This window comes from Heterodontus francisci, chromosome 15 (assembly GCF_036365525.1).
Source record: "Heterodontus francisci isolate sHetFra1 chromosome 15, sHetFra1.hap1, whole genome shotgun sequence".
Taxonomy (NCBI): Eukaryota; Metazoa; Chordata; class Chondrichthyes; order Heterodontiformes; family Heterodontidae; genus Heterodontus; species Heterodontus francisci.
Window position 1 is genome coordinate 1,348,071 of NC_090385.1, and position 16,266 is coordinate 1,364,336.

At 46.3% G+C, this 16,266-nt stretch overlaps 1 protein-coding gene across 4 annotated transcripts in view; it reads left to right on the forward strand.

Annotated features, from left to right (window-relative positions):
* The window catches only part of LOC137377460 (importin subunit alpha-4-like), a 125,567-nt gene that overhangs the window by 23,408 nt on the left and 85,893 nt on the right, over positions 1 to 16,266 (forward strand). Inside the window, exon 1 of one of the 4 annotated variants that reach the window (XM_068047054.1) lies at positions 10,974 to 10,998. The exons of 2 other annotated variants lie outside the window; for them this stretch is intronic. In XM_068047054.1, the coding sequence (XP_067903155.1) occupies positions 10,990 to 10,998 (9 nt within the window). In that variant the 5' untranslated portion in view covers positions 10,974 to 10,989. Of the gene's footprint in view, positions 1 to 10,973; positions 10,999 to 12,631; positions 12,939 to 16,266 lie in introns of those variants that run through there. One more of the 4 variants, XM_068047056.1, reaches the window with a different exon arrangement.

The window sequence follows — 16,266 nt, forward strand, 5'->3', positions numbered from 1 at the left end:
ATGAACATACGAATTAGGAGCAGGAGTAGGCCACTCGGCCCCTCGTACCTGCTCCGCCATTCAATACGTTCATGGCTGAACTGATTACTCCACATTTCCACCTACCCCTGATAACCTTCTACCCTCTTGCTTATCAAGAATCTATCCACCTCTGCCTTAAAAATATTCAAAGACTCTGCTTCCACAGCCTTTTGGGGAAGAGAATTCCAAAGACTCTCAGCCCTCTGAGAAAAAATTTCTCTCCATCTCTGTGTTAAATGGGTGACCCCTTATTTTTAAACAGTGACCCCTAGTTTTAGATTCTCCCAGAAGAAGCAACATCCTTTCCACATCCACCCTGTCAAGACCCCTCAGGATCTTATATGTTTCAATCAAGTTGCCTCTTACTCTTCTAAATTCCAGTGGACACAAGCCTAGCCTGTCCAATCTTTCCTCATAAGACAGCCCACCCATTTCAGGTATTAGTCTAGTAAACTTTCTCTGTACTGCCTCCCAACGCATTTACATCCTTCCTTAAATACGGTGACCAGTACTGGACCTCATCGTTACAAGGTGAGCCTCTTTAAACAGTGTTCAAATCACACGCAGCTTCCACAGTGCGGACTGCGACATCGACCACTCCCTGGTGTGCAGCAAGGTTAGCCTCAAACCAAAGAAGCTGCATCACTCCCAAGCAGAAGGGCCGCCCGCGCATCAACACTAGCAGAATTTCTCATCCACAGCTGTTACGTAAGTTCCTAAATTCACTTGAAAAAGCCCTCCAAAACACTCCCACAGGGGATGCAGGGACCAAGTGGGCCCACATCAGAGACTCCATCTATGACTCAGCAATGACCACCTATGGCAATTGTGTGAAGCGGAATACAGACTGGTTTCAATCTCACTTTGAAGAGCTGGAACCTGTCATAGCCGCTAAGCGCATTGCACTGCTGAACTACACAAAAGCCCCCAGCGAGTTAACATCCATAGCACTTAAAGCAGCCAGAAGCGCTGCACAAAGAACAGCCAGGCGCTGCGCAAATGACTACTGACAACACCTATGCAGTCATATTCAGCTGGCCTCTGACACAGGAAATATCAGAGGGATGCATTAAGAGAGCTTTTGGGCCAACCATCAAGAAGATTGCCCCCCCCTCAAATCTAAATCAGGGGACGCAATCACTGACCAACGCAAACAAATGGACCGCTGGGTGGAACACTACCTAGAGCTGTACTCCAGGGAAAATGTTGTCACTGAGACCGCCCTCAATGCAACCCTGTCTCTGCCAGTCATGGATGAGCTGGACGTACAGCCAACAAAATCGGAACTCAGTAATGCCATTGATTCTCTAGCCAGCAGAAAAGCCCCTGGGAAGGACGGCATTACCCCTGAAATCATCAAGTGCCAAGCCTGCTATACTTTCAGCTCTGCACGAACTGCTTTGCCTGCGCTGGAATGAGGGAGCAGTACCTCAGGACATGCGCGATGCCAATATCATCACCCTCTATAAGAACAAGGGTGACTGCAACAACTACCGTAGAATCTCCCTGCTCAGCATAGTGGGGAAAGTCTTCGCCCGTGTTGCTTTAAACAGGCTCCAGAAGCTGGCTGAGCGTGTCTATCCTGAGGCACAGTGTGGTTTTCGAGCAGAGAGATCCACCATTGACATGCTGTTCTCCCTTCGCCAGCTACAGGAGAAAAGCCGTGAACAACAGATGCCCCTCTACGTTGCTTTCATTGATCTCACCAAAGCCTTTGACCTCGTCAGCAGAAGTGGTCTCTTCAGACTACTAGAAAAGATTGGATGCCCACCAAAGATACTAAGTATCATCATCTCATTCCATGACGATATGAAAGGCAAAATTCAGCATAGCAGCGCCTCATCAGACCCCTTTCCAATCCTGAGTGGCGTGAAACAGGGCTGTGTTCTCGTACCTACACTGTTTGGGATCATCATCTCCCTGCTGCTCTCACATGCATTCAAGTCCTCAGAAGAAGGAATTTTCCTCCACACAAGATCAGGTGGCAGGTTGTTCAACCTTGCCCGTCTAAAAGCGAAGACCAAAGTACGAAAAGTCCTGATCAGGGAACTCCTCTTTGCTGACAATGCTGCATTAACATCTCACACTGAAGAGTGTCTGCAGAGACTCATCGACAGGTTTGCGGCTGTCTGCAATGAATTTGGCCTAACCGTCAGCCTCAAGAAAACGAACATCATGGGACAGGACGTCAGAAATGCCCCATCTATCAATATCGGCGACCACACTCTGGAAGTGGTTCAAGAGTTCATCTACCTAGGCTCAACTATCACCAGTAACCTGTCTCTCGATGCAGAATTAAACAAGCGCGTGGGTAAGGCTTCCTCTGCTATGTCCAGACTGGCCAAGAGAGTGTGGGAAAATGGCTCACTGACACAGAACACAAAAGTCCAAGTGTATCAAGCCTGTGTCCTCAGTACCTTGTTCTATGGCTGTGACGCCTGGACAACGTACGTCAGCCAAGAGCGACATCTCAATTCATTCCATCTTCGCTGCCTCCGGAGAATCCTTGGCATCAGGTGGCAGGACCCGTATCTCCAACACAGAAGTCCTCGAGGCGGCCAACATCCCCAGCATATACACCCTACTAAGCCAGCGGCGCTTGAGATGGCTTGGCCATGTGAGCCGCATGGAAGATGGCAGGATCCCCAAGGACACATTGTACAGCGAGCTCGCCACTGGTATCAGACCCACCGGCCGTCCTTGTCTCCGCTTTAAAGACGTCTGCAAACGCGACATGAAGTCCTGTGACATTGATCACAAGTCGTGGGAGTCAGTGGCCAGCGATCACCAGAGCTGGCGGGCAACCATAAAGGCGGGGCTAAAGCATGGCGAGTCGAAGAGACTTAGCAGTTGGCAGGAAAAAAGACAGAAGCGCAAGGGGAGAACCAACTGTGTAACAGCCCCGACAACCAATTTTATCTGCAGCACCTGTGGAAGAGTCTGTCACTCTAGAATTGGCCTTTATAGCCACTCCAGGCGCTGCTTCACAAACCACTGACCACCTCCAGGCGCTTACCCATTGTCTCTCGAGACAAGGAGGCCAAAGAAGAAGAACTGTACACAGTACTGCAGATGTGGTCTCACCAATGCCGTGTATAGCTGAAGCATAACCTCCCTACTTTTATATTCAATTCCCCTCGCGATAAATGATAACATTCTATTAGCTTTCCGAACTACTAAAAATATAGAATCCCAGGTTTTAATACAAAAATGGAAACCCTCCTAACATTAGGGCGGCACAGTGGCGCAGTGGTTAGCACCGCAGCCTCACAGCTCCAGCGACCCGGGTTCAATTCCGGGTACTGCCTGTGTGGAGTTTGCAAGTTCTCCCTGTGTCAGCGTGGGTTTCCTCCCGGTGCTCCGGTTTCCTCCCGCATGCCAAAGACTTGCAGGTTGATAGGTAAATTGGCCATTAGCAATTGCCCCTAGTATAGGTAGGTGGTAGGGAAATATAGGGACAGGTGGGGATGTGGTAGGAATATGGAATTAGTGTAGGATTAGTATAAATGGGTGGTTGATGGTCGGCACAGACTCGGTGGGCCGAAGGGCCTGTTTCAGTGCTGTATCTCTAAACTAAAACATTCCCCATAGCTCAGGTGCCTAATCCTGGGATATTTGTTTAGTCGCCCTCTCCAGTGCCTGGCTGTCCTCAATGCACTGACTAGAATGGTACCCTGTACCCCATCTGGGATGAGACCAACACTTATTTAAACTGCAATGAGGAGCCAAAGACGAGCTGCTCGGAAAATGCTGGACTTGCACTGGAGATGGCCTCAGCCTTGTTGTAGTCCCTCAAAGACACTGGCTTCATGTCTTGGCCAAGTCAATCCAACCTCTTGGCTCTGACACTCCACCTTCAGTTCTCCTTCGTTCAGTGACTTTCTGGGCCTCGCCATCTCCTCTGAATCAACTGGGACTTGGATCTCCTGCTTTACTAAAGCTCCCTCTTTCATGCCAATGCTTATTTTCGTCAGCAATTCTCACTAATCTAAAGTCTGTCCAAGGCTTAAATTCTGCTCTGTTCTCTGGCAACACACAATGATGCTCACTCGTTAGCAGGATAGTAAAGGAATCTGGTTGGGGAGGGCTGAAACTAAATTGGCAGGGGGATGGACACCAGAATATAGAAGTAGAAAAGAGGAATAAGGTGCATTAAGGAGTGTGTGTGTTGGATGGTACTAGAGAAGGAAGTAATACCATATTAGATAGGAGTGGACTATGAGGAATACAAAGACAGGTTTACAATGAATGTATGTAAAGGCATAAAGTGGTGAGTAAGGTTAGTGAGCTGCAAGCGCAATTTGCTGTGTGGAAATATGATATAGTGGAATTAACGGAAACATGGCTTAAAAGTGGTGACTCAATATTCACAGAATTGCTGCAGAAGGAAGCTATTTGGCCCATCATGTCTGTACCGGCTCTCCAAATGAGCATTTCACCAAGTGCCATTCCCCTGCCTTCTCCCTGTAACCCTGCACATTCTTCCTTTTCATATAACAGTCTAATTCCCTTTTCAAGGATACAATGTGTTCAGAAAAGATAGAGAAGAAGAAAAGGGACATGGGGTGGCAGTACTGATTAGGGAAGGCATTGTAGTGTTGGAAAGAGTGGATGTCCTTGAGGGGGGCAAAGACAGAATCCATTTGGTTAGAATTGAGAAGCAAAGAGAGGATGATCACACTACTCGGGATATTCTGTTGGCCTCCAAATAGTGAAAGAGGGAGAGAGAGAGTTCGAGAAGCAAGTCTGCAGGGAAATGACAGAAATGGACAAGAACTGTCGAGTGGTGATATTGAGGTCTTTAATTACCCACATATCAATTGGAATAATGTTGGAGCGGAGGGGGAGGAATTTTTGTAAAATGTTTAGGAGTATTGCTTGACCAGTATGTTCTCGGTCCAACTAGGAAGGAGGCTTTGCTAGATCTGGTGTTGGGGAATGAGGTGGGCCAAGTGGATCAAGTGTCTGTGGGGGATGACTTTGGTAAGAGTGTTCATTGTATCCTAAGGTTTAGATTAACACTAAAGAAGGGCAAGGAACAATCTAAAGTAGAAATTCTAAATTGAAAGAGGGCTAATGGAATAAGAGGGGATCTAGCCAGGGTAAGATGGAACCAAAGACTAGCAGGAAAAACTGGAACAGCACAGTCGCTGGTGCTATTGTTGTCTGGCGTACCTACCTTTACCTTGCAGAGGCTGAGCGCCAACTCCCAGACACTTCTTCCTACCTCCCCCGGGACCATGACCCCACCACCGAACATCAAGCTGCTGTCTACAGGACTGTCAATGGCCTCATCTAGCAGTGGTTAGCACCGCAGCCTCACAGCTCCAGCGACCTGGGTTCGGTTCTGGGTACTGCCTGTGCGGAGTTTGCAAGTTCTCCCTGTGACTGCATGGGTTTCCTCCGGGTGCTCTGGTTTCCTCCCATATGCCAAAGACTTGCGGGTTGATCGGTAAATTGGCCGTTGTAAGTAAATTGCCCCGAGTGTAGGTAGGTGGTAGGAGAATTGAGGGAAGGTGGGGATGTGAGAGGGGGAAAATGGGATTAATGTAGTATTAGCATAAATGGGTGGTTGATGGTTGGCGCGGACTTGGTGGGCTGAAGGGCCTGTTTCGGTGCTGTATCTCTCTATGACTCTCTATCTCCTCCAGAGATCTCCCCTCTACAGCTTCCAACCTCATTGTCCCACAACTCCAGACAGCCCGCTTCTACCTCCTTCCTAAAATCCACAAACAGGGCTGTCCTGGAAGACTCATCGTTTCAGCCTGTTCCTGCCCCTGCCCCACTGAACTTATTTCTTCCTATCTTGACTCTATCTTTTCTCTCCTGGTCAAGTCTCTTCCCACTTACATCCGTGACTCTTCTGATGCCCTAACCATCTCCTCATCACTATGGACGTCCAATCTCCCTGCACCTCCATCCCCCAACAGGATGGTTTGAGGTCTCTCCGCTTCTTCTTTGAACAGAGGCTCAACCAGTCCCCATCCACCACCACCCTGCTCCGCCTGCTGAACTTGTTCTCACATTGCACAACTTCTCCTTCAAAATTAAGGTGTTGCTATGGGTACCTGATGGGGTTCTAGTTGTGTGCAGTTTTGGTCTCCTTATCTGAGGAAGGATGTTCTTGCTATAGAGGGAGTGCAGTGAAGGTTTACCAGACTGATTCTTGGGATGGCGGGACTGACGTATGAGGAGAGATTGAGTCAGTTAAGATTATATTTGCCGGAGTTCAGAAGAGTGAGGGGGGATCTCATAGAAACCTATAAAATTCTAACATGACTTGACAGGGTAGATGCAGGAAGGATGTTCCTGATGGGGGAGTCCAGAACCAGGGGTCATAGTCTCATGATACGGGGTAAACCTTTTGGGACTGAGATGAGAAATTTCTTCACCCAGAGAGTGGTGAGCTTGTGGAATTCGCTACCACAGAAAGCAGTTGAGGCCAAAACATTGTATGTTTTCAAGAAGGAGTTAGATATAGCTCTTGGGTCTAAAGGGGTCAAAGGGTATGGGGGGGGGAAAAGCAGGAACAGGTTACTGATTTGGATGATCAGCCATGATCATAATGAATGGTGGAACAGGGCCGAATGGCCTACTCCTGCTCCTATTTTCTATGTTAGTTATGCCTGTCTTTTTGTGGGGTATGTCGAACATTCCTTGTTCCAGTCCTACTCCTGCCCCCTCCCCCAACTCTTTTTCCAGTACATTGATGACTGTATTGGTGCCGTTTCCTGCTCCCTCCCCGAACTGGAAAACTTTATCAACTTTGCTTCCAATTTCCACCCTCTCTCATCTTTACATGGTCCATCTCTGACACTTCCCTTCCCTTCCTCGACTTCTCTGTCTCCATCTCTGGGGATAGACTGTCCTCTAATATTTATTATAAGCCCACTGACTCCCACAGCTACCTTGACTTCTCTTTCTCACACCCTGTCTCCTGTAAGGACTCCATTCCATTCTCCCAATTTCTCTTGTCTCCGGCGCATCTGCTCTGGTGATGCCACCTTCCACAACAGCACTTCTGATATGTCTTCCTTTCTTCTCAACTAAGGATTCCCCCCCCACCGTGGTTGACCGGGCCCTCAACCATGTCTGACCCATTTCCTGCAGCTCTACCCTCACCTCTTCACCACCCTCCCTCCCAGAACCGCGAGAAGGTTCCACTTGTCCTTATTTTCTACCCCACCAGTCTACATATCCAAAGGATCATCCTGTGCCATTTCCACCGCCTCCAGTGTGATGCCACTACCAAATGCATCTTGCCCTCCCCTGTCAGCATTCTGAAGGGAACCCTTCCCCTCCCTCCCAGAACCGTGACAGGGTTCCCCTTGTCCTCGCTTTCCACCCCATCAGCCTCCACATCCAAAGGATCATCCTCCGCCATTTCCGCCACCTCCAGCGTGATGCCACTATCAAACGCATCTTCCCCTCCCTTCCCCTGTCAGCATTCCGAAGGGATCATTCCCTCCGCGACACCCTGGTCCACTCCTCCATTACCCCCACCACCTCGTCCCCGTCCCATGGCACCTCCTGCAATCGCAGGAGGTGTAATACCTGCCCATTTACCTCCTCTCTCCTCACTATCCCAGGCCCCAAACACTCCTTTCAGGTGAAGCAGCGATTTATTTGTACTTCTTTCAATGTAGTATACTGTATTCGCTGCCCACAAACTGGTCTCCTCTACATTGGGGAGACCAAGCGCAGACTGGGTGACCGCTTTGCGGAATACCTCCGCTCAGTCCACAAGCAGGACCCTGAGCTTCTGGTTGCTTGCCATTTCAACACTCCCCCCTGCTCTCATGCTCACATCTCTGTCCTGGGATTGCTGCAGTGTTCCAGTGAACATCAACGCAAGCTCGAGGAACAGCATCTCATCTACCGATTAGGCACACTGCAGCCTGCCGGAATGCACATTGAGTTCAATAATTTCAGAACATGACAGCCCCCCATTTTATTTTCATTTTTAGTTTTTTCTTTTTTCTCTTTTTTTCTTTTTTACAACTTTTTTTTTTGCATTTATTTCATTTCATCTTAGTTTGTTCAGTTTGCTTACCCACTGTTTTTTTCATGTTTGCACTTGCTGCTGTTCAATATTCAGTGCATTACACCTTTTCTGTACTAATGCTTTGTCTTTCAACACACCATTAACATATTGTTTGCCTTTTCTCCGTGACCTTTTGGTCAGCTATGTGGCCTTGTCCAATCTACACCTTCTCCTTTGTTACCCCTTGCCCCACCCCCACCTCACTTGCTTATAACCTGTGACATTTTTAATATTTGTCAGTTCCGAAGAAGGGTCACTGACCTGAAACGTTAACTCTGCTTCTCTTTCCACAGATGCTGCCAGACCTGCTGAGTGGTTCCAGCATTTCTTGTTTTTATTTCAGATTTCCAGCATCTGCAGTATTTTGCTTTTAATTTATTATTCCGAAGGGATCGTTCCCTGTGCGACACCCTGGTCCACTCCTCCATTACCCCCACCACCTCGTCCCCTTCCCTCGGCGCTTTCCCATGCAATCGCAGGAGGTGTAATACCTGCCCTTTTACCTCCTCTCTCCTCACTATCCAAGGCCCCAAACACTCCTTTCAGGTGAAGCAGCGATTTACTTGTACTTTCAATGTAGTATACTGTATTTGCTGTTCACAATGTGGTCTCCTCTACACTGGGGAGACCAAACGCAGATTGGGTGACTGCTTTGCGGAACCCCTCCACTGAGTCCGAAAACATGATCCTGAGCTTCTGGTCGCTTGCCATTTCAACCCCCCCACTGCTGTGATGCCCACATCTCTGTGATGGGCTTGCTGCAGTGTTCCAGTGAACATTAATGAAAGCTCGAGAAACAGCATCTCATTTTCCGATTAGGCATGCTACAGCCTACCAGACTGAACATTGAGTTCAATAATTTCAGAGCATGACTGGCCCTTTTTTCTTATTTTATTTTGTTCCCTTTTTTTTGGTTTTTTTACCATGTGTCTGCCTATTCATGTTTGTGCTTTTAGCTAGGGATACATATGAACGTACGAATTGAAAACAGGAGTAGGCCACAGCCCCTCGAGCCTGCTCTGCCATTCAATACGATCATGGCTGAACTGATTACTCCACATTCCCATCTATCCCTGATAACCTTTCACCCCCTTGCTTATCAAGAATCTATCTACCTCTGCCTTAAAAATATTCAAAGACTATGCTTCCACTGCCTTTTGAGGAAGAGAGTTCCAAAGACTCATCACCCTCTGGGAGAAAAATTTCTCCTCCTCTCTGTCTTAAATGGGCGCACCCTTATTTTTAAACAGTGACCCCTAATTCCACATCCACCCTGTCAAGACCCCTCAGGATCTTATATGTTTCAATCAAGTTGCCTCTTACTCTTCTAAATTCCAGCAGATACACGCCTAGCCTGTCCAATCTTTCCTCGTAAGACAGCCCACCCATTCCAGGTATTAGTCTAGTAAACCTTCTCTGTACTGCCTCCAACGCATTTACATCCTTCCTTAAATAAGGAGACCAGTACTATACACAGTACTCCAGATGTGGTCTCACCAATGCCCTGTATAGCTGAAGCATAACCTCCCTACTTTTTTATTCTATTTCCCTCCCGATAATGATAACATTCTATTATCTTTCCTAACTATGTGCCTTACTTGCATACTAACCTTTTGTGATTCATGAACTAGGACACTCAGATCTCACTACATCTCAGCTCTGCAATCTCTCACCATTTAGATAATATGCTTTTTTATTCTTCCTGCCAAAGTGGACAATTTCACTTTCCCACATTATACTCCATTTGCCAGGTCTTTGCCCGCTCACTTAACCTATCTATATCCCTTTGTAGCTCCCTTCTATCCTCTTCACGAGTTACTTTCCTACCTATCTTTGTGTCATTAGCAAATTTAGCAACCATACCTTCGGTCCCTTCATCTAAGTCATTTATATAAATTGTGAAAAGTTGAAGCCCCAGCACTGATCCCTGTGGCACACCACTCATTACATCTTGCCAATCAGAAAATGACCCATTTATGCCTACTCTCTGTTTCCTGTTAGCCAGCCAATCTTCTATCCATGCCAATGTGTTACACCCTACACCATGAGGTTTTGTTTTCTGCAATAACCTTTGATGTGGCACCTTATCAAATGCCTTCTGGAAATCTAAGTACAATACATCCACCGGTTCCCCTTTATCCACAGCGCATATAACTCCCTCGAAGAACTCCAATAAATTAGTTAAACATGATTTCCCTTTCACACAACCATGTTGACTATGCCTGATTACCTTGAATTTTTCTAAATGCCCGGCTATACTGTCTTTAATAATAGCTTCTAACATTTTCCCTAAGACAGATGTTAAGCTAACTGGCTTGTAGTTTCCTGCTTCTGTCTCCCTTCCTTTTTGAATAAAGGAGTTACATTTGCTATTTTCCAACTTAACAGAACCTTCCCCGAATCTAGGGAGTTTTGAAAGATTAAAATTAACGCATCAACTATCTCACTAGCCAGTTCTTTTAACATCCTAGGATAAAGTCCATCAGGACCCGGGGACTTGTCAGCCCACAGCTCTAGCAGTTTGTTCAGTACCACTTACCCGGCGATTGCTGCTCATTACTCTGTCATTAACACTCTCTCTGCAGTAATGCTTTGTCTTTCACCACACCTTTAGCACACTCTCTTTGCCTTTGCCCATGTCCACTTTGTCAGTTAATCTTTCCGGCCCTCTGTCCTATCACACACCTTCCCTTTTATTCTCTTTCCCCCCACCCTGGCTTTACTTGATTAAAACCTATTACATTTCTAACCTTTGCCAGTTCTGATGAAAGGTCACTGACCTGAAACGTTAACTCTGCCTCTCTCCACAGATGCTGCCAGACCTGCTGAGTATTTCTAGCACTTTCTGGTTTTATTTCAGATTTCCAGCATCTGCAGTATTTTGTCTTTATTTTATTACAGCACAATGGGTGATCTTTAAGGAGATGTTTCAGGTACGGGCTAGGTATATTCCAACATAGGGGAAAGGTAGGGGAATCAAAGCCAGGGTTTTTGGATGATGTGGGAGGTAGAGAATATGATGAAACAAAAAAAAGAGGGTGTTTGATGCATGTCAGGTGAATTCTTCAAATGAGAACCAGGCCTAATACAATAAGTTGAGAGGGGAAGTGAAGAGGAAAATAAGACTGGCAAAGAGAGAATATGAGAATAGAATGGCAGTTAACATAAAAGGTAACCAAAAAATCATCATCTGGCATGTTATTAAGTGGATAATAAGAGGTGGGTGAGATCTGTTAGGGCCAAAGAGGGTGATATATGCTTAGAGGTGCAGGGTAAGGCTAAAATACTCACTGAGTACTTTGTATCTGTGTTTACTAAGGAAGAGGTTGCTGACAGAAGTGGAGTTGGTAGAGCAGGGTCTCCAACCTTTTCTTTACTGAGAGCTACTTCTGATAAAAGTATCACGAGCTACTTAAACATATATTGAAAAAATATTGATAGACAAATGCAAACTAAATATGTAACTATTATAATTACGTTATAATATATTTAATATGAAGGAAAACTGATCTTAACTTTATTTCCATGACACTGCATGCAAGCCTGCTCAAGCAATCACTGTACTTGTTGGTGTCCAGATGCCCAGCAGCGGCTTCGTTGAGTGGTTGGTATCCGTTTAGCAATGTCATTTCCATGGAATTTACCTCCCTTGACATTCTCACATTGGCAATTGATGGGTCCGATTGGGCCCAAGAGTTTTCTTTTGGGCCTCCTTATCTCGAGAGACAATGGATACGCGCCTGGAGGTGGTCAGTGGTTTGTGAAGCAGCGCCTGGAGTGGCTATAAAGGCCAATTCTGGAGTGACAGGCTCTTCCACAGGTGCTGCAGAGAAATTTGTTTGTTGGGGCTGTTGCACAGTTGGCTCTCCCCTTGCGCCTCTGTCTTTTTTCCTGCCAACTACTAAGTCTCTTCGACTCGCCACAATTTAGCCCTGTCTTTATGGCTGCTTTATGGCCCAAGAGTACTCAGGGCTAAACCCAGCACCTTCTCCTCCATCTGCACTCCAGCTCAAACTGTTGCAACAAAAAAGACCTACACAGGAGGTCAGGGTCCAAATTCTGCATCCAACACCCACCCTGCTACAAACTGCCTGTGTTTCTCAACTCAGTTCTGTGAGCAACGTCTGCAATAAAACAAACGCAAAACAAATAAAAGGAGAAAATGTGGGAAATACTCAGCAGGTCTGGCGGCATCTGTGGAGAGAGGAACAGAGTTAATGTTTCAGGTCTCTGACCTTTCTTCAGAACATGAGTATTTCCAGCACTTTGTTTCTGTTTCATATTTCCAGCATCCGCAGTATTTTACTCATTCTTATTATGGGTGTTTGAGACCTACACCGGGTGTTTATGAAGACTCCCCGCCCACCCGTTAGCGCCATTGCTGTCTTGCATTTGGCGGTTTCTCACCCGCTGTGGATCTGATACAACTGCCTCTGTCCAGCTCCAGCACCCGCGCTGCGCAGGCCCCAGTCGCCGCCCGCGCTGCGCAGGCCCCAGTCGCCGCCCGCGCTGCGCAGGCCCCAGTCGCCGCCCGCGCTGCGCAGGCCCCAGTCGCCGCCCGCGCTGCGCAGGCCCCAGTTGCCGCCCGTGAACGACATGTTGGCGACCCTGCGGTAGAAGTAATGGATGGGGTGAAAATTGATGAGCAGGATGTACTGGAAAGACTGGCTCTGCTTGGAGTGGATAAGTCGGATGGCTTGCGCAAAGAAGTGGGAATGGAGATAGCAGAAGGACTTGCCATAATCTTCCAAACTTCCCTAGATATGGGGAAGGTGCCAGAGGATTGGAGAGTGGCAAATGTGACAACTTTATTCAAGAAAGAGTGTAAAGACGTTCCAAGTAACTTCAGGCTGGTCAATTTAATATCTAGTGGGTAAGGTTTCAGAAATAATAATCAGGGAGAAAACTGTGTGCAGTTTTGTCACCATATTTAAGGACAGATATGCTTCCATTGGAGGTGGTACAGCGAAGGATCACTAGATTGGTTCCTGGGATGAGGGGGTTGTCCTATGATAGGCTGAGTAAATTGGATCTATATTCTTTGGAGTTTAGAAGAATGAGAGGTAATCTCATTGAAACATACAAGATTCTGAGGGGGCTTGACTGGGTAAACACTGTGAGGTTGTTTTCCCTGCTGAGGAATCTAAAACGCAGGGGCACAGTTTCAGGATGAGGGGCCGAACGTTTCGGACACCGATGAGAAACTTCTTCATTCAAAAGGTTGTGAATCTTGAAATTGTTTGCCCCACAGGCTAGTGGATGCTCCATTGTTTAATATGTTTAAGGCTGGGTTAGACAGATTTTTGGTCTCTCAGGGAATCAAAGGATTCGGGGAGTAGAAAGAACATAAGAACTAGGAGCAGGCAATTCAGCCCCTCGAGCCTGCTCTGCCATTCAATACGATCATGGCTGATCTCATCTCAGCCCCAACTCCACTTTCCTGCCCGTTCTCCATAACCCTTCAACTAATTAAAAATCTGTCTTATCTCCTCCTCAAATTTACTCAATGTCCCCGGCATCCACCGCACTCTGGGGTAGTGAATTCCACAGACTCACGACCCTTTGAGAGAAGTAATTTCTCCTCATCTATGTTTTAAATCTGCTACCCCTTATCCTAAAACTATGACCTCTCGTTCTAGATTTCCCCACAAGTGGAAACATCCTCTCTGCATCTACTTTGTCAATCCCCGTAAGGAAAGTGGAGTTGAAGCACAAGATCATCTATGATCATATTGAATGGTGGAACAGGCTCTGTGGGCTGATTTGTCTACTCCAGCTCCCACTTATGTTTTTATGTTCTTAAATCAGCAGGCACTTGGAGAGGTTTGAGTTAATTAGGGAGAGCCAGCATGAATTTATAAAAGGCAGATAGTATTTGACTAATCTAATTGATTTTTTTAGATGAAGTAACAGAGAAGGTTGATGAGAAAGCAATGGATGTTGTCTATATGGATTTTAAAGAAAGCCTTTGACAAAGTATCACATTAGAGGCTGGTTAACAAAATTGAGGCTCATGGAATAGGAGGGTTGGAGTGCGATTGGATAAAAAAATTGGCTTAAGGACAGAAAACAGCGAGTCATGGTAATTGGCTATTTTTCAGACTGGAAGATGGTTGACTTGGTGTTCCCCAAAGTTCAGTGCTAGGACCGCTGCTTTTTTTGATAAACATAAATGACTTGGATATCGGAATACAGAGTAAAATTTCAAAATTTGCTGATTATACCAAACTTGGAGGACTGGCAAACAGTGAGCATGATACCAATCAACTGCAACAGGACATAGGCCAGAATGGGCAGACAAGTGGTATATGGAATTCAATAGAGAAATGCGAGCTGATGCATTTTGGCAGAAGGGCTAGGGAGCGGCAATATAGATTAAATGGTACAGTTCTAAAGAGTGTGCAGGAACAGAGGGACATGGGCATTTATGTGCTTAGATTTTTAAAGCTCGCAGGATATAGTGAGAGAGTAGTTGACAAAGCGTATGTGATCTTAGGCTTCATAAATAAAGGTATTGAGTACAAAAGCAGGGAGGTTATGCTGAACCATTATAAAGCTCTGGTTCAGCCACAACTAAAGTATTGTGTCCAGTTCTGGTCACTACACTCTAGAAAGGATGTGACGGTCCTTGAGAGAGTGCAGAGGAGATTTACCAGAATGGTTCCAAGGTTGAGGGATTTTAGCTACAAAGTTAGGTTGGAGAAGTTGGGGTTGTTGTCCTTGGAGGAAAGGAGATTGAGGGGAGATTTGAACGAGGTGTACAAGAGTCTGACAGGCTTGGATAGGGTGGACAAAGAAAAAGTTTTCCTATTTGCTGATTGTACAAGGACTAGGGGACACAGATTTAAGGTTTTGGGCAAGAGATGGGGGGTTGTGGGGAAGAACTTTTTTACGCAGCGAGTGGTAATGACTTGGAACTTGTTGACAGTCGGCAGGACCTCTAGCTGTGTCTCCGCGCACTGAGTTTCAAAGGAGGAAAAAAAAAGGCGGACAGTGACATCACAGGAAATCTGTAAACTGATTGGGTAAGTAACAGCTGTTCGTGCCTGATAAACAGCTTAAAAAATTCAGGGGAGAGAGGACAAAAAAAATCTCAAAACCTACCTTGTAAGTGACGAGGTTAGTACTAAAGTGTGTTTTTTTTAAATTCATGTAATTTATTCATAATTATTACAATTTTTTTTCTATAGTAAGTGCTTTTAGGGAATCAAAGTCCCTAGTGTAAATAATCTCATTTTTGAGTAATTTAAGGGAGTAAATCAAGGGTAAGTCATGGCAGAGCAGCTGGGCAGCGTGGAGTGCTCCTCCTGTGCAATGTGGGAAGTCAGGGACACTTTCACTGTCTAGGGTGAACACGTGTGCAGGAAGTGTCTCCAGCTGCAGCTACTGGAAATCCACGTTTCAGATCTGGAGCAGCGGCTGGGGACACTGGAGCATCCATGAGGCTGAGATCATCGTGGATAGCACATACTTGGAGGTGGTCACATTGTAGGTAAAGACTGCTCATGCAGAAAGGGAATGGATGACCACCAGGCAGAGTAGAGGAACTAAGCAGGTAGTGCAGGAGTCCCTTGGGTCCATCTCCCTCTTTAGAATTAGAATTAGAATATTACAGCGCAGTACAGGCCCTTCGGCCCTCGATGTTGCGCCGATCATCTGACCTACACTATTCCATTTACATCCATATGTCTATCCAATGACCACTTAAATGCCCTTAAAGTTGGCGAGTCTACTACTGTTGCAGGCAGGGCGTTCCACGCCCCTACTACTCTCTGCATAAAGAAACTACCTCTGACATCTGTCCTATATCTTTCACCCCTCAACTTAAAGCTATGTCCCCTCGTGTTTGCCATCCTCATCCGAGGAAAAAGACTCTCACTATCCACCCTATCTAACCCTCTGATTATCTTGTATGTCTCTATTAAGTCACCTCTCCTCCTCCTTCTCTCTAACGAAAACAACCCCAAGTCCCTCAGCCTTTCCTCGTAAGACCTTCCTTCCATACCAGGCAACATCCTAGTAAATCTCCTCTGCACCCTTTCCAAAGCTTCCACATCCTTCCTATAATGCGGTGACCAGAACTGCACGCAATACTCCAGGTGCGGCCTCACCAGAGTTTTGTACAGCTGCATCATGACCCCGTGGCTCTGAAACTCGATCCCCCTACTAATAAAGGCTAACACACCATATGCCTTCTTAAC